The sequence below is a fragment of the Crinia signifera genome, chromosome 4 (genome assembly GCF_055691185.1).
Source record: "Crinia signifera chromosome 4, ASM5569118v1, whole genome shotgun sequence".
Taxonomy (NCBI): Eukaryota; Metazoa; Chordata; class Amphibia; order Anura; family Myobatrachidae; genus Crinia; species Crinia signifera.
The window spans coordinates 71,112,730-71,130,545 of NC_139220.1; the positions used below are offsets into that span (position 1 = coordinate 71,112,730).

General features: G+C 44.7%; 1 protein-coding gene across 3 annotated transcripts in view; it reads right to left on the reverse strand.

Moving 5' to 3' along the window:
- Positions 1 to 17,816, reverse strand: part of P4HA2 (prolyl 4-hydroxylase subunit alpha 2) — a 100,229-nt gene that overhangs the window by 59,993 nt on the left and 22,420 nt on the right. For all 3 annotated transcript variants that reach the window (XM_083181831.1, XM_083181830.1, XM_083181829.1), the window contains exon 2: positions 8,396 to 8,500. In XM_083181831.1, the coding sequence (XP_083037957.1) occupies positions 8,396 to 8,477 (82 nt within the window). In that variant the 5' untranslated portion in view covers positions 8,478 to 8,500. The remainder of the gene's footprint in view (positions 1 to 8,395; positions 8,501 to 17,816) is intronic.

The following is a 17,816-nucleotide window of genomic DNA, read 5'->3' on the forward strand; positions in this document are numbered from 1 at the left end:
GCTCACCACGCTTCGGACTCGGTGGCTCGCTGCGCTCGCCACACTATATAAAATCAACTCCACGCCGACGTGGATAGTGGGGGTATGAAAAGGTCGTAGGACGCATACCGCCGCCCCCCGGGTTCCCGTTTATAGTGGGGGGTGGCGTGGGGGTGCATTTAACATTGTAAGCACCCATTAGGGTGCTTGTACAATTTTTAATCGAATAGTGGTGTAAAATCGCGTTGCATCGCATGCCATCGGGTGCATGGCATGCGAAGCGATAAAAACATTGCGCGACCAACATCGGGGGCGCCGTGATAATACACAAGTACCATTTATTTATTAACAGTTTCTTATATAGCGCAGCATATTCCGTTGCGCTTTACAAAGGAGACAGTGATACAACAAACAGGGTATTTACAGACAGTCAAAATGTAGGAGGGCCCTGCTCGCAAGCTTAAAATCTATAGGGAAATAGGCATTGACACATAAGGATAGATACTGGATTCTTTATTGCATCGATTCCTCTGTTACTCTAGTTACTCTGACTAGACTCATATCAGATTCTCTATTACTCCATGGAGTAAACGGACTAAGGGTCTGAGTCACACCTGCTTGCTAGGCTGCGTATATTTGTTGCCTAGTGAGCAGGTTAATGTGATAGCGCCGGATCCACTTGGTACGGTGAGAGCGAATGTATATGCTTACACATCCGCTCGCATGCGCCAGCACAGAGGAGAACAATCATTTGATGGCTACTCACTTATCGAATGATTTTTCCTCTGTTTGCTCTATAACGCATTACCTTTCAGATAAACGCAGATAGTCGATTTGAAGGCGGGCATATTGACGTGATGTCAGCCGCTCGCCGGTGTAGGCAGGAGAACGCCTGCATCCCCACTCCCCCGCCCAGTGTTTCTATATGCGCGCCCATGAAATACAGAGTTCCCACCCCTGAATCCCCTCTGCTTGTCACAACTGCCGGGACCACTGATCACCCCACTGGGACCACCGATCGTCACGCTGGGGGCAAGCCCAGCACCCCCCCAGCCCACCTCCTCACTGCCTCTGCTGCTGTCTGCAGACTACAGCAACGGAGGCTGTGTGCGCCCCCCCGCCCTACCTCTATGTGTTCTACCCTGGTCAGGACTTGGGTAGAAGTCCTGTGTAAAGGGACACGTGAAACCCCCTTTTACACCATCGCTGACCTGGGTTCACGAGGAAAAACATAGAAACATAGAATTTGACGGCAGATAAGAACCACTTGGCCCATCTAGTCTGCCCCTTTTTTAAACATGTTACCTCAATCCATATTTGATCCTTATTTTTTTGTAAGGATATCAATATGCTTATCCCAAGCATGTTTAAATTGTACTACTGTATTTGCGTCTACCACCTCTGTTGGGAGGCTATTCCACTTATCTACTACTCTTTCTGTGAAAAAATTCTTCCTCACACTTCCCCTGAATCTTCCTCCCTCTAATTTCAGTGCATGTCCTCGTGTTCTGTTGCTCCTCTTCCTGTGAAGAATGTCTCCCACCTGTACCTTGTTAAAGCCCTTGATATATTTGAAAGTTTTTATCATGTCCCCCCTTTCCCTTCTCTGCTCTAAAGTATACATATTAAGATATTTTAGTCTTTCCTGGTACGTTTTGTGATGTAGGCCATGCACCATTTTAGTTGCTCTTCTTTGTACAGTCTCTAATGTATCTATATCCTTCTGGAGATATGGCCTCCAGAACTGAACACAATACTCTAGGTGAGGTCGTATCAATGACCTATACAGTGGCATTATTACTTCTTTCTTTCTACTGCTGATACCTCTCCCTATGCAACCAAGCATCTGACTTGCCTTCTTCATTGCTTTGTTACATTGCCTACCTGCTTTTAAGTCCCCTGAAATAGTGACACCTAGATCCCTCTCTTCCTCAGTAGTTTCCATTATAGTGCCATTTATACTATATTGAGTCTTTGGATTTCTGAGACCCAAGTGCATGATTTTGCATTTTTTGGCATTAAACTGTAGTTGCCATTCTCTTGACCATTTCTCTAATCTGCCTAGATCCTCAATCATTTGTTTTACCCCTCCTGGTGTGTCTACCCTGTTGCATACCTTTGTGTCATCTGCAAAAAGGCACATTTTACCCTCAATTCCATTTGCAATATCACCAATAAAGATATTAAAAAGCACCGGTCCAAGTACAGATCCCTGGGGTACTCCACTTGTAACCTTTCCCTCCTTTGACTGTACTCCGTTTACTACAACTCTCTGTTTTCTGTCCTGCAACCACGCTCTTATCCATTCAACTATCTTAGAATCCAATCCCAAGCTTTCAAGTTTATTTAACAGTCTGCGATGTGGGACAGTGTCAAAAGCTTTACTAAAGTCTAGATAAGCTACATCCACAGCCCCACCTTGATCTATTACTTTAGTCACCCAGTCAAAAAAGTCAATAAGATTTGTTTGACATGATCTTCCCCCAGTAAACCCATGCTGTTTTGGATCCTGTAAATTGCTGGTTTTGAGATATTCTACAACTCTTTGTTTTAAGAGTGTTTCCATCAATTTCCCTACTACTGATGTAAGGCTCACTGGTCGATAGTTGCTTACCTCTTCCTTGCTTCCACTTTTGTGCAGTGGGACAACATTCGCTGTTTTCCAGTCCTCTGGGATTACTCCAGTAGCTAGTGACTGGTTGAATAATTCTGTTATTGGTTTTACCAGCTCCCCTTTAAGCTCTTTTAGTATCCTTGGATGTATCCCATCTGGCCCCATTGATTTATCCACTTTCAGTTTTGAGAGTTCTGTGAGGACTTTCTCCTCTGTAAATGTACTTGTCTCTCCCTCAGTTTTCTGACTATACTTGCAAATTAACTGTGGCCCCTTCCCCTCTCTTTCAGCAGTGAATACTGAGCAGAAATAATTATTAATATTATCTGCTATTACATTGTCCCCCTCAAGAAAACTTCCACTCTCTGTCTTCAGTCTAATTATTCCACTTTTTGTTTTTCTCCTTTCACTTATATACCTAAAAAAAGTTTTCCCCCCTTTACCCACTGATTGGGCCATTTTCTCTTCAGCCTGTGCTTTTGCACATCTGATTACCTTCTTAGCCTCCTTCTGTCTAACAAGATACACCTCTTTGTCCTCATTCTTCTGCGACTGCTTAAATTTCTTAAAGGCCAACTTTTTTGTCCCAGGTTTCAGCAGTGGTGTAAAAGGGGTATTACACTGGCAGAGAATACAGTCAGTCCCAATTACCCTTTAGCTGGCATGCTGTATATGGATATATTTTAAGTCATCCTGATTATAAAGAGAAGAAAAGCGTAATCCTATTGCTGCTCCATCCCTTTACTAATGAGGCATTCAGGTTCATTGTTCACTAGCAGCCAATAGATGCTTCAGACAGAGCAATCCAAGCATTTCATGGTTTGGGCATGCACCATTGTTCCGTCACTTGATGGACTGGTAACTAGTTTTATACATTTAATATGTTCCACATCCCCATCTACAGTCTTATTGCTATTACAAGTCCCTGCAAAGTGTCCACTGTGCAAACTGAAAACGTTCTTCCTCTAACATATAATTACAGTATAAAGAAGTCTTGCTATAAGCTCCTGAAACAGTTACACGCATATATTTATACTGTATGGTACAGTGTGATGCCTGCACAAGGCTAAATTGTACGGTTTATGAGGCTTCCTTAGAACTATTTGCAGAGCAAACGGGCTGACATACTGTAGTTTTAAGGACATTAACAAATGCACACAGGGCCTGATTCAGACCTGTTAGCAAGGCTGCAATTTTTGCAGATGGGCAAAACCTTGCTGCACTGCAGTTGGGGCATATGTAACATGTGCAGAGAGAGTTAGATTTGGAGGAGTTATTTTGTTTTTGCAGGGTGAATACTGGCTGCTTTATATTTACACTGCAATTTAGATTTCAGTTTGATCCCACCCAACCCAGATTTAAACATGAACAGTGTTCGCGAAAACCACCCAAAAAAGTGGGTCCCGGGGACCCTTCACTTCTAAAAATTGGGGTCCTACCTGACCTTTTCTGGGTCCCAACGGAATAAAGCCTCCTCTCCCCTTCTCCCCAGCATGGCACATGTGGGTCGAAGGGGGGGGGGGGGGGGGGAGTATCAATTGTCCCACTCGCATAAAGATACATACAGTATACACTAGAAACTATATAAACCTGAAAATAGGGACAGTGCGCGCCGAAGGCGCGCGCTAAAAATTTAGGGCATGTTTTTTTTGGGGAAGTGGTGTGGTCACATAGTAGTACCAATTCACATTACAGCATTACCGTTATGCCCAGTACACATTACAGCACACACCGTTATGCCCAGTACACACCGTTATGCCCAGTACACACCGTTATGCCCAGTACACATTACAGTACACACCGTTATGCCCAGTACACATTACAGTACACACCATTATGCCCAGTACACATGACAGTACACACCGTTATGCCCAGTACACATTATAGTACACGCCGTTATGCCCAGTACACATTACAGTACACGCCATTATGCCCAGTACACTTTACAGTACACACCGTTATGCCCATTACAGTACACATTACAGTACACACCGTTATGCCCAGTACACATTACAGTACACACCATTATGCCCAGTACACATTATAGAACACACCGATATGCCCAGTACACATTATAGAATACACCGATATGCCCAGTACACATTATAGAACACGCCGATATGCCCAGTACACATTATAGTACACACTTTTATGACAAGTATATATTATAGCACATAAGTGCTGCTTACCTACATGCTTGTTGCTAGGGGTTATATGCTCCTTGCAGGGGTTACATGCTGGGGGGCATTTTATGCTGGTTGCCACAGGGTAGAGGGCGTTTTATGCTGGTTGCCATGAGGTGGGAAGGGGGTTGGCATTTTAGGTTCGTTGCCACAGTGGAGGGGGGGGTCATTGCCCAAGGGCTGGAAAAGCGACATGCTGCTCAGCAGAGTAGGTGAGCGGGCTATCAGCGCGGCGGGGACTGGATGTGGCTGGAATAGCTGACATGCTGCTCTGAGTTGTTTTAGCCACATCCAGTCCCCCGTCATCCTGACAGCCCGCTCACCGACACCTACTCTGCTGAGAGCGGCTGTAACAGCCGCATCCCATCCTGTCGTCACCCCCACGCTTTCAGCAGCGTATTGGACTTACATGGCGGGGGGCGGCCCGGGGGACGCACAGTGACTCTCAAATTGCAGGGCACGCGGCTTTAGGGTGCGCAGTGGCAGCAACCTGTAAAATGTACAGTGATTGGCTGCCAGGCGGCCACTGTACAATGATTGGGTCCCGGCGGCCGCTGCAGTGATTGGCTCGCAGCGGCTCATGCCGGCGTCTCAGTCACAGGTACAGAATCTGCACAGCGCGTCCTCGGGGACCCCTTTAGTTTTGACAACTGAGTCCCCGGGGACTGTTTTGGGGTAAAATACGCGCTATAGTGCGTTTTTGCGAACCCTGATGAACATGTGCATTTCTCCCACAGTTCTAACTGCAGAGACCGGGATTTCTGTATGCGTCGGAGACGCGCACCCAAAAAATGTTGGGTGTGGCTTAGCTGCTAGGGAGCATGGCCTATGCCCTCTATGCTCTTGTGAGGCAATGCCCCGTTTTTGCTACTGTGAGGACATGGCTGTGGGCTGCTGGCAATGCCCCCAGTCCCTTTGTCTACAGGAAGTGAAGCTATGAGCCAGCACATGGCGTCTATTCCCTGCGCTCTGCCCCCCCACCATACACACAGCAGGACACTGCGGGCTCCCGAGCTAGATGCAGGACCATCCTAAGAAAATGGGAGGGGTCCGTAAAAACAGTGACAGTTGGGAGATATGCATGTGACATCTGCCGTGCAGCATGGTTTTATCGATCAGAAAAATTTTTTGGGAGAAAATAGCTCCCTTTATACACTAATAAGTGACATATGAAAACAACACAGTATTAAACATTGTTTTCATTTTAATGTCTGTTTTAATGTGGTATCTGGCTAAATGTAATAGGAACAAAACTAGGGGAAAAAAAAGCTTTACATAGATGAAAGTAGGCTAAAAAGAAGCCGAACGTGAATTCAATCAGAAGATGGGGAAGAACTGAGAAGGCCCACATGCAACCTCCTCTGTCTGGGCCTTCTCCTCTGCTTGGAGTAGCACAGTGTAGTAGGAGATGAGCACTACAGTGCACAAACCCAAATGCGCATGCACAGATCTCCGGAAACATGGCACGGCTGACATTTTTCTGGTGATTTCTGATCACCAGCAGCATTGTGGAGTCTAAGAACTACAGCGCTCAGGTTCCACTGCCCATGTGCAGAACTCCAGAAAAATGGCAGAGAGGCCATTTTTCCAGCGCTGTACGCAGCACTGCTGCCGCTGTCGGTGAACGGAGGGTAAGTATTTAAAAAAATGGGTGCAGCATGGGCAGTGTGGGCCCTCCTGGGTCTCAGGGGCCTGTGCACACCGCACACACTGCACCCATTATAACTACGCAGATAATCTACCCAGAGAGTAGGCAGGGACAAAGTACTGAGCAAACACTAGCCTGGCTGATGCCAACCAGTGATACAATGTAGCCTTGCACACATATTTATTTATTATTTATTAACAGTTTCTTATATAGCGCACACATATTCCCCAGCGCTTTATAGAGAATATTTGAACATTCACATCAGTCCCTGCCCCAGTGGAGCTTACAATCTATATTCCCTACCACATGTACATGTACAAAAACATTCTAGGGTTAATTTGTTGGGAGCCAATTGCCTACCAGTATATTTTGGATTGTGGGAGAAAACCAGAGCATCCAGAGGAAACCCACGCAAGTACAGGGAGAATATACAAACTCCGCACAGTTAGAGCCATGTTGGGAATCAAACACATGACCTCGGTGGTGTGAGGCAGTAATGCTAACCATTACACTGCCCGTACTACCCACTTGATAAAGATGCACAAGATCGGATGCAAAATCTTTTTTACCAAAAATGCATCTTACTAGCAATGTGATGTGACGAGAATGAACTGGTTAATTTTGTTGGAGACTATCCCGTGTCAGCCCATTACTTGCATGGAGAGACACAGTGATCAGGAGAATGGAGTGATCACACTATTATCACAGAGTGTTCCTGCTGCCAGTACATTATCTGTTTGATATTTTTAAGCAGCTTTCAATAAAATGTTTGGTGTATGGAAAATCTGTTTTCTGCATTCCAGCTCCTTCCTAAATTGTTGTAATTAGGAAAAACCACATGAGGGGAAGAACCGGAGGCCGTGGCCTTATGCGATGGAACTGCAGCTTGTGCTAATTGCAGCTTTGCTTTCCTAAATGCCTAGTTTCATTATACATGTCTGCCATTTTGGTACATGTACTGTAATATGTGCCTATATTACACCTAAGGTCAGCTGTGTCCACTGTACTGTGTCAGCATTTTATTTGGTTTGTAATTATGGTGCTTCTAACAACACAGTAACTACTATTTTTCATATTTTTTGTCTTGGTACATCCATATTGGGTTGGGTTACCAGATGAGCCATCACAAAAACATAATTATACATTTTATATGTGACATGTGGTGAGATCAATGGCTGGTGGGGCACTGGCTGCTATAAAAGCCAGATTTACTGTGCACACCACACCCCATATACAGCCCATCCCCTGTGTACCCAGCAATCACAGCCTCATAGGCTGACAGCCCTGAAATGACATTCTCACAGATTAAACTGCTCCAAAAATCCCCTTCCTCACAGATCCCACTGCCTCTACAGAGTAATACAGAGGAGGAACAGGGGAACACATGGCACAGTGCAGCAACATGGGACACATGGTAACACATGGCACAAGGTAATACATAGAATGAGGGGCGACAGGGCAACATATGGAACAGTGGGGCATAAAGTAACAGATATAACAGGGAGCACAGGGTAACAAATGGCACAATGCAGCAACATAGTAACACGTGACACAAGTAATACATAGAATGAGGGGCCACAGGGTAACGTATAGCACAGTGGGGCATAACGTGACAGATATAACAGGGAGCACAGGGTAACTCATGGCACAAGTGGAACACAGGCTAATATATGGCATGGGGGGCATAGGGAAATGCATGGCACTGGTTACAAATATATTTTTTGTATTATCCAAAAGGTGCATGACAGCGTTGGCTGAACTAGAAAGAAGTCACATCAATGAGGAACTATCAGACGAATATTCAGTATGCCCAACATGAGTGTGTGTACTGGTTGTTAATGAATAGATCAACCTGCATGAACTTTAATATTACAAGCTAGTCTCAATTGTGTGAGGGCTCCTGGACCACTTACTATGGCCAGGTGACTCTGCTACAAGTATGTATATATATAGAAGTAAATAACTCCATACCTATAGATGTGAAAAACTCTGCTTGGACATGCCACTGGTACCAGAGGTTGGCGAGAAGCAGCGAGATGCTGAAGAACTTCATCCTCACATATGACTGGAGAGTAACTGAGGAGCAAACAGAAAATAAGTTACAATGAAAGCAGTTCAGATGGATTCGTTCTACAATGTGACAAGAATAGTATACAGTACCATAAACAATTAATGAATGTACATAAATGGAGTCAACATACAGTATTGTGTAGGCAGAAAAACTCAATTGGAACATGTATACAGTATATGTACAGTAGTAGAAGAAAAAAGGGGGCTTTACCTTGCAAGCATATGCATATTATATAGGTATCCATCAAATACATAATACAGAAGACATTGGAAAAAAATATTTTATTCAAAGCAATTTAGTTTCATGATCTCCCCAAACATGAACAATGTATGTATGTATATGTGTGTGTATATATATATAGTTCCTGGTGTACAGGTCCCCACTAATCACTATTCTTGTGCTGCTCCAATGTTCACATAGCAACCGCGGTTCTAAGTACTCACAGGCACACAAGATTGAGCACTGTAAACATTCATTTTATTGCTTTTAAAAGATGTGTTGTGTAATAAAATGTTTATATAATATTGTGAGCTATGACTGCTTCCTAGAGTGGAAGTTTGAGCTAAAAAAGGCTTAATGGGCGTCAAGCCACTAATAATGGATATAAGACAGGGACACTCTTGAAAATGTTGCTATAGTAGCGATGTAGATCTTCATGATTAGAAAACAAGTTCTATATCCTATGGAAGTACGCTTTCCATCGATTAGCGGGACTGTAATGGTTTGCCAACGGTTGAATGCTGCTTCTGATGCCCATTCCAGTTGGCTAGGGAGGCCAATCCCGGGATCAGGATCGGTGGGATCCTGGGATTTGGCCACAAAATCATTGGGATTTCGATCCCGGGATTAGACTGAGCATACGCAGTCTAAAGCTGGGCAACACAACCCGGCATGCGGCTCTGCGCAGCGAGACATGATGACAGAGGTCATGCTGTGCAGGCCGCATCCTCAAACACATCTGTCGCTCGCTCCCCTGCCGCTTACTTGCCCGCTCAGTGCGACACCCCCGCACCGCCTGCCCTGCTACCTGGCCGCACCGTCCGTTGGACCGACCAACCATGTAAGTAATTGTGTGGTGGTTGGTTGGGAGGGGGGCATGGGCATTTTCTTTTTTAATTAGAGATGTCAATCTCAGGATTGAGCAGAATTCAATCCTGAATCCTGGGATTGAAAAAAATATTTTCAAGGCACCCCTAGGCCAAATGCTTCTTATCGAGAAATTCTGAAAAAAAATAAAAATATTAAATTAAGTGCATTGTGTTTATATGTCACAGTTATCTGGTGAGGGACAAGATTTGCTTTTGTTTGTCTACATATGTTATAATTGGCAGCCACAAGCACTGGTTTTGCCTGGTACATTGACCATAAATAAGATTAATTGATCCTGGTCCACCAACCCCATGTGTCCTGAGGCACCCCAGGGTGCCTAGGTACACCGTTTGGGAACCACTGGGCTAAACCATGTGCACTGCAGGTGGGGCAGATGTAACTTGTGCAGAGAGAGTTAAATTTGGGTGGGGTGTGCTGAAACTGAAATCTAAATTGCAGTGTAAAAATAATGCAGCCAGTATTTACACTGCACAGAAACAAAATAACTCACACAAATTCTCTCTATACATGTTACATCTGCCCACCTGCAGTGCACATGGTTTTGCCCATTTACCAAACAAATTTGTACTGACCTCAGATCTGTATAAGGCCCATAGTGTCGTCATCAGGCTACATAACAAAAGACAAAGATACTCCTTATATCCCCCACACACTCACCAGCCCGCAAAAGCAACCCCTGCTGCAGAGCACTTAAAAAAAAAACCATACAAACAAATAGGAAGCCATTAATTGGCTGAGAGAGGTCTCAGCCAATCAATGGCTTCCTATTAATTTGTATGGTCTTTTTTTTTGTTTGAAGTGCGCGTCTGCTCCCGCCACTGCCCGGCAGCGTCTTCTCTTGCCCGGTTCCCTTCACCGCCCCAACCCCCCCCCCCCTCTCCTGCTCCCGCTGACAGCAGCAGCTTCTTGCCCAACTACCTGCGCCGCCCCCACCCTGCCCGGCTCTCTGGTTGTGGGCATACCCCCGCTGCAGACTAATGTATGGGAGCCTTAATATTTAGAGATCCTTCTCTTGTATTATCATTAATGCATTACTTATGACAGTTTTATACTAACAGAATGAAGCAGACAAATAAAAATGCCCAACAAGACAATGGTAAACACAAATTTCATCTATAGTTTTTAGTTCAGTTGTGCTTACTCGCTCTTCAAATCATTTGGAAAGATAGCTTTCCCATTATTTAGATAAGCGAAGGGGTATTTATTAGCTCTATCTACATTTGGTTACACAAAGAGGCAATGCTTCATGGAAAATCCCTTGCCTCAGGGTGACACATTCTCTTTCTGTCAGGCCTCACAATAACTTGTCAGAACAAATAAATCCTACACAGCTGAAGACTAGATGGGAGTCTGGCCAGCAGCTTGTCTCATAAGCATCTTTTCCTTCTTAAACATTTGCAAGATAAACTGAACTTAACCCCAACTCAGTATACTCAGCTAGCAAGTAGCACAGCAATGTGTACGTGTGCAATAAAGGAACACACACATGCATTTTTCTGATTTAGAATCCCATTCTCTCCTTTTTAAAAGGGTGTAGAGGTTACCATCAGGCCAACGAATAAAAAAAAATGAAATCTATCCTGTGGTCCAAATGTAACATCCCAATTTGGCAAAAGTGTAGATTTTTGGAAGATTTTGCAGCAGGAATTAATACAGCAATTATTTTTAGAAATAACTTAGACATCTGTATACACATGTCCAACATTATAGTGGTATCACACCTACGTTTTGTTTCCCCTAACTGAGAAAAGCCCAGAGAGTTGATGCAACTGGCCACTGTGGCGGTGGAGCTGGGCTCTCATCATTAGACTGCTCCCATTGCAGCAAAATGCAGCAAATCACAGATCCACAAGGCTAAGATTAAATAATTAATTTTATCTAGAACCGCCCCTTTCAATTTCCAGCTGATGCCAAAGTTTAGTGTTCTGTACTTAAGTGTATCAAAATAACTGATTTCTTCAGGCTTACTTGACAATATGGAGTGTACTGACGGAAAAAATCACCAGAAAAATGGCCACCATTTTCCAGAGTATGGCACATGTGCAGTAGAGTGTGAGCCCATTAGTGCTCAGACTCTGCAATGCTGCACTGGGTGGCACATCTGCTGGAAGAAAGAGGAGGCTTTACACGATCCTCCTCCTCTCCTAAAGCACCATGCGGTGCCCGGAGTGAGTGAGACGCCAGGTCTCTTGGCAGCTTTATTATTTCCTAAATTGCAAACACAATAGGAGACTGTGCTGATCATTTTTATGTATGACACTTGCATATTGTGTGTGACTGTGACTCCCAAACTTCTACACTTTTGCAAATTTGGGCTGTACATTTGGCCCACAGGATAGATCTTTTTTTACTAGTTGTTCTGATGGCGACCATCACATGCATTAAAAAGGAGTGAGTGTCTGTATATGGAGCAGAATAGAACTTACTGTATGTTGGAAAACAGCTGCAATTAGCAGTTACATTGCAGCACTGCCTACACAGACGTACAAGTGTTGCATATAAAATTGTAAGTACAGTCTCAGCAAAGTGAACCTTTCAGAAGAACAACCATCTCTGTAGCAATTCAGCAATCAGGCCTGTATAGTAGAGTGGCCAGACGGAAGCAACTCCTTAGTAAAAAGCACATGGCAGCCCACCTGGAGTTTGCCAAAATGCACCTGAAGGACTCTCAGACCATGAGAAAAAAATTCTCTGATCTGATGAGACAAAGATTGAATGCTGTGGCGTTTCCTGCAGTAAAACTTAGTGGTGGCAGCATTATGCTGCGGGGGATGTTTTTCAGCTGCAGGAACAGCTGTTTTCAGCTGCAGGAACAGGCAGACTAGTCAGGATAGAGATAGATTAATGCAGCAATGACAATAGATATCCCGGATGAAAACTTGCTCCACAGTGCTCTTGACCTCAGACTGGGGCAACAGTTCATCTTTCAGCAGGACAATGACCCCAAGCACACAGCCCAAGATATCAAAGGAGTGGCTTCAGGACAACTCTGTGAATGTCCTTAAGTAGTCCAGCCAGAGCCCAGACTTGAATCCAACTGAACATCTCTTTAGAGATCTGAAAATGGCTGTGCATAGAAGCTTCCCATCCAGCCTGATGGAGCTTGAGAGGTGCTGCGAAGAGGAATGGACGAAACTGCCCAAGGTTAGGTGTGCCAAGCTTGTGGCATCATTTTCAAAACGACGTGAGGCTGTAATTGCTGCCAAAGGTGCATCGACAAAGTCTGGAGCCAAGGCTGTGAATACTTATATACATGTGAATTCTTCGGTTTTTATTTTTAATAAATTAGCAAAAATCTCCTAAAAACTTTCTTCACGTGGTCATTATGGGGTATTGTGTGTTGAATTTTTAAGGAAAAATAAGGATGTAACATAACAAATTTGGAAAAAGTAAAGCGCTGTGAATACTTTCCAGATGCACTGTACTTCAGCTGTTTTATCATGAAAATTTGCTGGAAGGAGATTTCTCCCCCATTTAACGCAGTTGTCTACCATCCTGTAGACATATTCTTTTGGTACGAATTTAAATAATTTGAATATCCAAGAATAAGTGGTTATTTTACGGTATCACACTATTGTATATTTTTTCCTCTTGCTTTTTGGGTAATACCATCTTGGTTGAGAGAGAAAAATCCCCACCAAAATAAGACATCAAAAAGCGCCCAAGGGAGACTCCCAAATCGTGGTTTGGAATTACCATTTGTGCCTAAACAGCAGACAGACACAAATTCGGTACTTGTGTATTTTGGCGGCGCCCCCGATCTCCATCGCGCGATGTGTACATCGCATTGCATGCCATGCACCCGATGGCATGCGATGCAATGCGATTTTTGCCCCCTATGCGATAAAAGATTGTATAAGCACCCTAAAGGGTGCTTTTAAGCACCCTAATGGGTGCTTACAATGTTAAATGCACCCCCACGCCACCCCCCCACTATAAATGTGAACCCAAAGCGTGGCAACCTTTTCATACCCCCACTATCCACGTCGGCGTGGAGTTGAGAATAGAAAGTGTGGCGGGCGCAGCGAGCCACCGAGCCCGAAGCGTGGCGAGCGCAGCGAGCCCCGTGAGGGGACGCGGATACCTTCACAGGTATCCGCGTCCCCTCGCAGGCTTCACAGGTGTCCGCGTCCGCTCGCCTCGCTGCGCTCGCCACACTTTCTATTCTCAACTCCACGCCGACGTGGATAGTGGGGGTATGAAAAGGTCGGAGGACGCGTATCGCCGCCCCTTGCGGGCTCGCTGCGCTCGCCACGCTTCGGGTTCACGTTTATAGTGGGGGGGTGGCGTGGGGGTTTGTATGGCATTGTATGCCATATACAATGGCATACAATTTTAAAATTGTATGCCATTGTACAATATCGCGCGATATCGCGTCGCATCGCATACCGTATGGTATGCGATGCGATGCGCACCGCCAAAATACACAAGTACCACAAGTTCTCCCAAAACCCTAAACCATAACCTGCAAAGATTATGTTGTCCGTAGATTGCTGTATGCTATGCATACAAATTGTTGCTTGTAATAAGCATATTACACTGTTGTAGTTCATAAAGATAATGTTTTAATAGGCAACATCATTTACTTGGATAATTGGCAACAATCAGATGGCTTACTTAAACTTCTCTCTCTATTCTTGCCAGTATTGTATCAAAATAAAATATACTGTAGGTTGACTGATACTTCGTTTTTGAAGTGTATAATAAACATTAAATATAAAATAAATGATGGGTTATAAACACAACAGGATTTGTTGAGAAAATGATGTAAAATCATATTTTACAGGGGTTTAATTGCAATCAATCTAGCTATAATTACAATGTACCATCTACACATTAAAAAAAGTATACATTCTTTAAGTTAACATCACATGATGTCAACCTAGTTAGGCCCCCTTACACTTGTCCAACTTATTGTTCAAGAAATTGGACCTGATTGATTCGAGATTTATCCTATGTGCAGGAGGATCAATCTCTTGCAATCTCTTGGTTATATCCAATGGCACAGGATTGTGCATTGTGTCCTACACATCAGTCTCATCAGATTTTGTCAGATAAATTGACTCAATCCACATGAATAGGGTCAAATCTCACAAGTGTGAAGGTGCGTACACATGGGGCAATAAATGTCACACTGCCGGGAGAAGAGGCAGTGGAAGTCGCTGGTCGGAGGAGCATGCTCCTCCGACCAGCGACCATTCAGGGGCTGAAAACGGGAGTGATTTATCGCTGGTGCACAGTCCAATCACTGGCAATATGGTCGTTCAGCGACCATATTTCCAGCGATATTTGCTATAATCGACCACGTGTGTACACAGCCTAAGGGGCTAACCTGTTGACATGGACAAAATGTAGATGTAATATGCTGACATTTTGGAAGTGTTGACATTATCATTAGAGTTAGGATCTGATGTCGGCATTATTGCCGAAAGCTGATGAAAGCGATGTATTTTCTTTGTTTACTGTCTCTTTACAATGATTTGTACCTTGTACCTCCGTAACCACTGTTTGCAAAGCCTGTATGCTGTACCATCACTAGTTGCACACCCTTTGAACAACAAGCTGGCAGGGTGTGCCAGCTTTGGAAGAAAAGTGCTACATCCGGTCGAACTCATGCTTCAGTTGCCATGAAAATAATATTATTACTGCTGCCTTTGAGCAGCATGATCAAGATAGCGCCGCTGATGGCTGCCTAGGAGCTGTGCAGTTCAGCCAAATATGTTCCATGTGTGATAACTGTACTGTCTCTCTGCTTGTATTGTTACCTACCTGGCTGTTTCGGCGACCAGTGGCGCCGCTGATGGCTGCCAAGGCGCTTTTTAGCTTGGCGAGTATGTGCTCCCTATGTGATAACTGTACTGTCTCTGCTTAATGTTACCTTCCTGGCTGTTGCAGCGACCAGGGCGCCGCTGATGGCTGCCTAGGCGCTGTGCAGCTCGGCGGGTATGTGTTCCCCACATGTAATGTCTTAATGTAATGTATGTAATGCCTTCACCCCCCCTTCATCCCTGCTTGATGCTGCACTGTAAATCCACAAAAAATTCCTAGTGTGCGCAGGCATACATGGCCAATAAAGTTGATTCTGATTGCAATATCAACAATGTGCATGTCAATATTCATTCTGTCGACATACAGTATATGTGACCACTATGCAGATAACATACTGGGCCCTATTTACTAAGCCTTGAAATGTGATAAAGTGGAGAGCGATAAAGCATAAAGCAAATCTAATCTTTACTGTCACTACAATCTGTGTTTGCAAAGTGTCTGTTAGGTGCTGGTTGGTTGGCAAATTATCACTTTTCAAGGCTTTGCACATCTGGCCCACTGTATGCGGACAATTTAACAATAGGAATAACCTATATATATCCCAGAACAAAAGGTACATCTAGTAATTGTTCAACAATTAAAGAACACAAAAAAGAAAAAAGAAGACAAGATTTTTTCTCTGTGGTTGTGGTAACCAAATGTTTTACATCTTTAAGTAACTTTTGCTTCTTTGGCTTTCCCTTGGGTCTAAAATGAAACACAGGGTTGACTGGATCCAGTGATCTCACTTGCAATGAATGCATCTCTAAGTACTTGGCTCACTGACTCACGCCAGTATCTGAATGTTCTAGTAAGAAACACGTAAGAAGTCTGTCGGAACTGTCATCTGCGTTACACAGCTCTGCACGCAACTGAAACTTTACTATGTGACATATCTTAAGTCACTGAAGTTTTCTGCAAATGATACTGAGTAAAGACTAGTTTAACATTTGACATTGAGCATATTAAATGTGTATGTGGCAGTAATGCATGAATACAAAGCATACACACATGTGACAGATATACAGGAGCGCACTGTTACCTTGTCTGGCTTCTCTGCAGCGGCAGGAGATGCTGATTTGATTTTTCAGGAAGTTAGAGTTCAAGTAAAACACAGAAACATTCCTTGGTTAAGAGTAACCCAACCCCCATTCACTCACACTTTTCCTGCAGCACCACTAACACACTAGTGGGACTGACAAAGGCAAAAAGCACAAATGGCCTAATTCAGAACTGTTTGCTAGGTTGTGTATACTCACAGCCTAGCGAACAGGTCAGCTCCACCCCACCGAATACGCTCCCACCCCCCACTAGCATGCAAGGGGATGTGTACGAGAACAAATTCCATAAAACGATGAGCGTCCACCTGCTCCAGCACCCTGTCGGCCACCTCTGGAGTGAACGGCCCGGACACAGGGGTGAATTTGGCCTGCTACGAGCTGGTCTGAATTGGCCCCAAAGTTTTTTAGCATTTTGAAGAAAAGTTTCAGAGGTATTTTCCTTTGTTCTACCAAGTTAACTTGAGATCGCAGTTCTAATAAATTGGATGCTAATCAGTCAGGTTTCTGTGAATATAACTACACATTCTGAGTGGTAAATTTACTAAAATAGGCTTTGCATTGAAGCTGTGATGTAGCCCATAGCAACCAATCAGATTGCATCTATTATTTTCTAGATGGTGCAAAATAAAGTAGAATCTGATTCGCAACATCTGATATTCAATATAACTCCCATCATGTCTCTCTACTATACAGTGTCTGCTGGTCATTGTCACCCGACCGCAGCGATGCTAGCACATATGTATCAACATATGCGCCTAGCATCGCAGTGCGGTTATGTGGTGTGCGGGGTGGTCTCCGTCACATCCCTGGTAGCATCCTCCTCCCCTCACGCCGAGAAGCCTAAGCAGGCTCTCTCCGGCGCCTCCTCCCCCCTGCAGCCGGAAGGATGTCCGGCTGCGTTACTAGGGGGAGAAGGAGTTTACCTTCCGGGTTCAGGAGGACCTGGAGGAAGGTACAGATGGGGCTTGTCCCATCTTTGCAGGGCTGGCGTTTCTAACACCAGCCCCGCCATCACCCAATCCCAGCCAGGGGGGCGCGCGGCGCACGAGACACTTGCGCGCCCCCTGGCAATGGAGCCTGACTCCGGTCCCTGCCGCCTCCCGTGCCTTCGCCGCAGGTACCCCTTGCCGCCCCGGGCGCTCCCTAACCCTGCCCGTCTCCCTGAAGCAGAGACGGGCATGGACACGCAGCGTCCCCGCCGAGAGACTGGGACGCACGCGAGTCCCAATTCAGTGTAGCCGGCAAAGACAAGGCGGCTGTGTTTTAGTACATTTGAAAATGCTGTAAAATCCGGGAGTTTTACTGCATTTTTACCTTAGTACATACTGCCCTAAAGCTATTG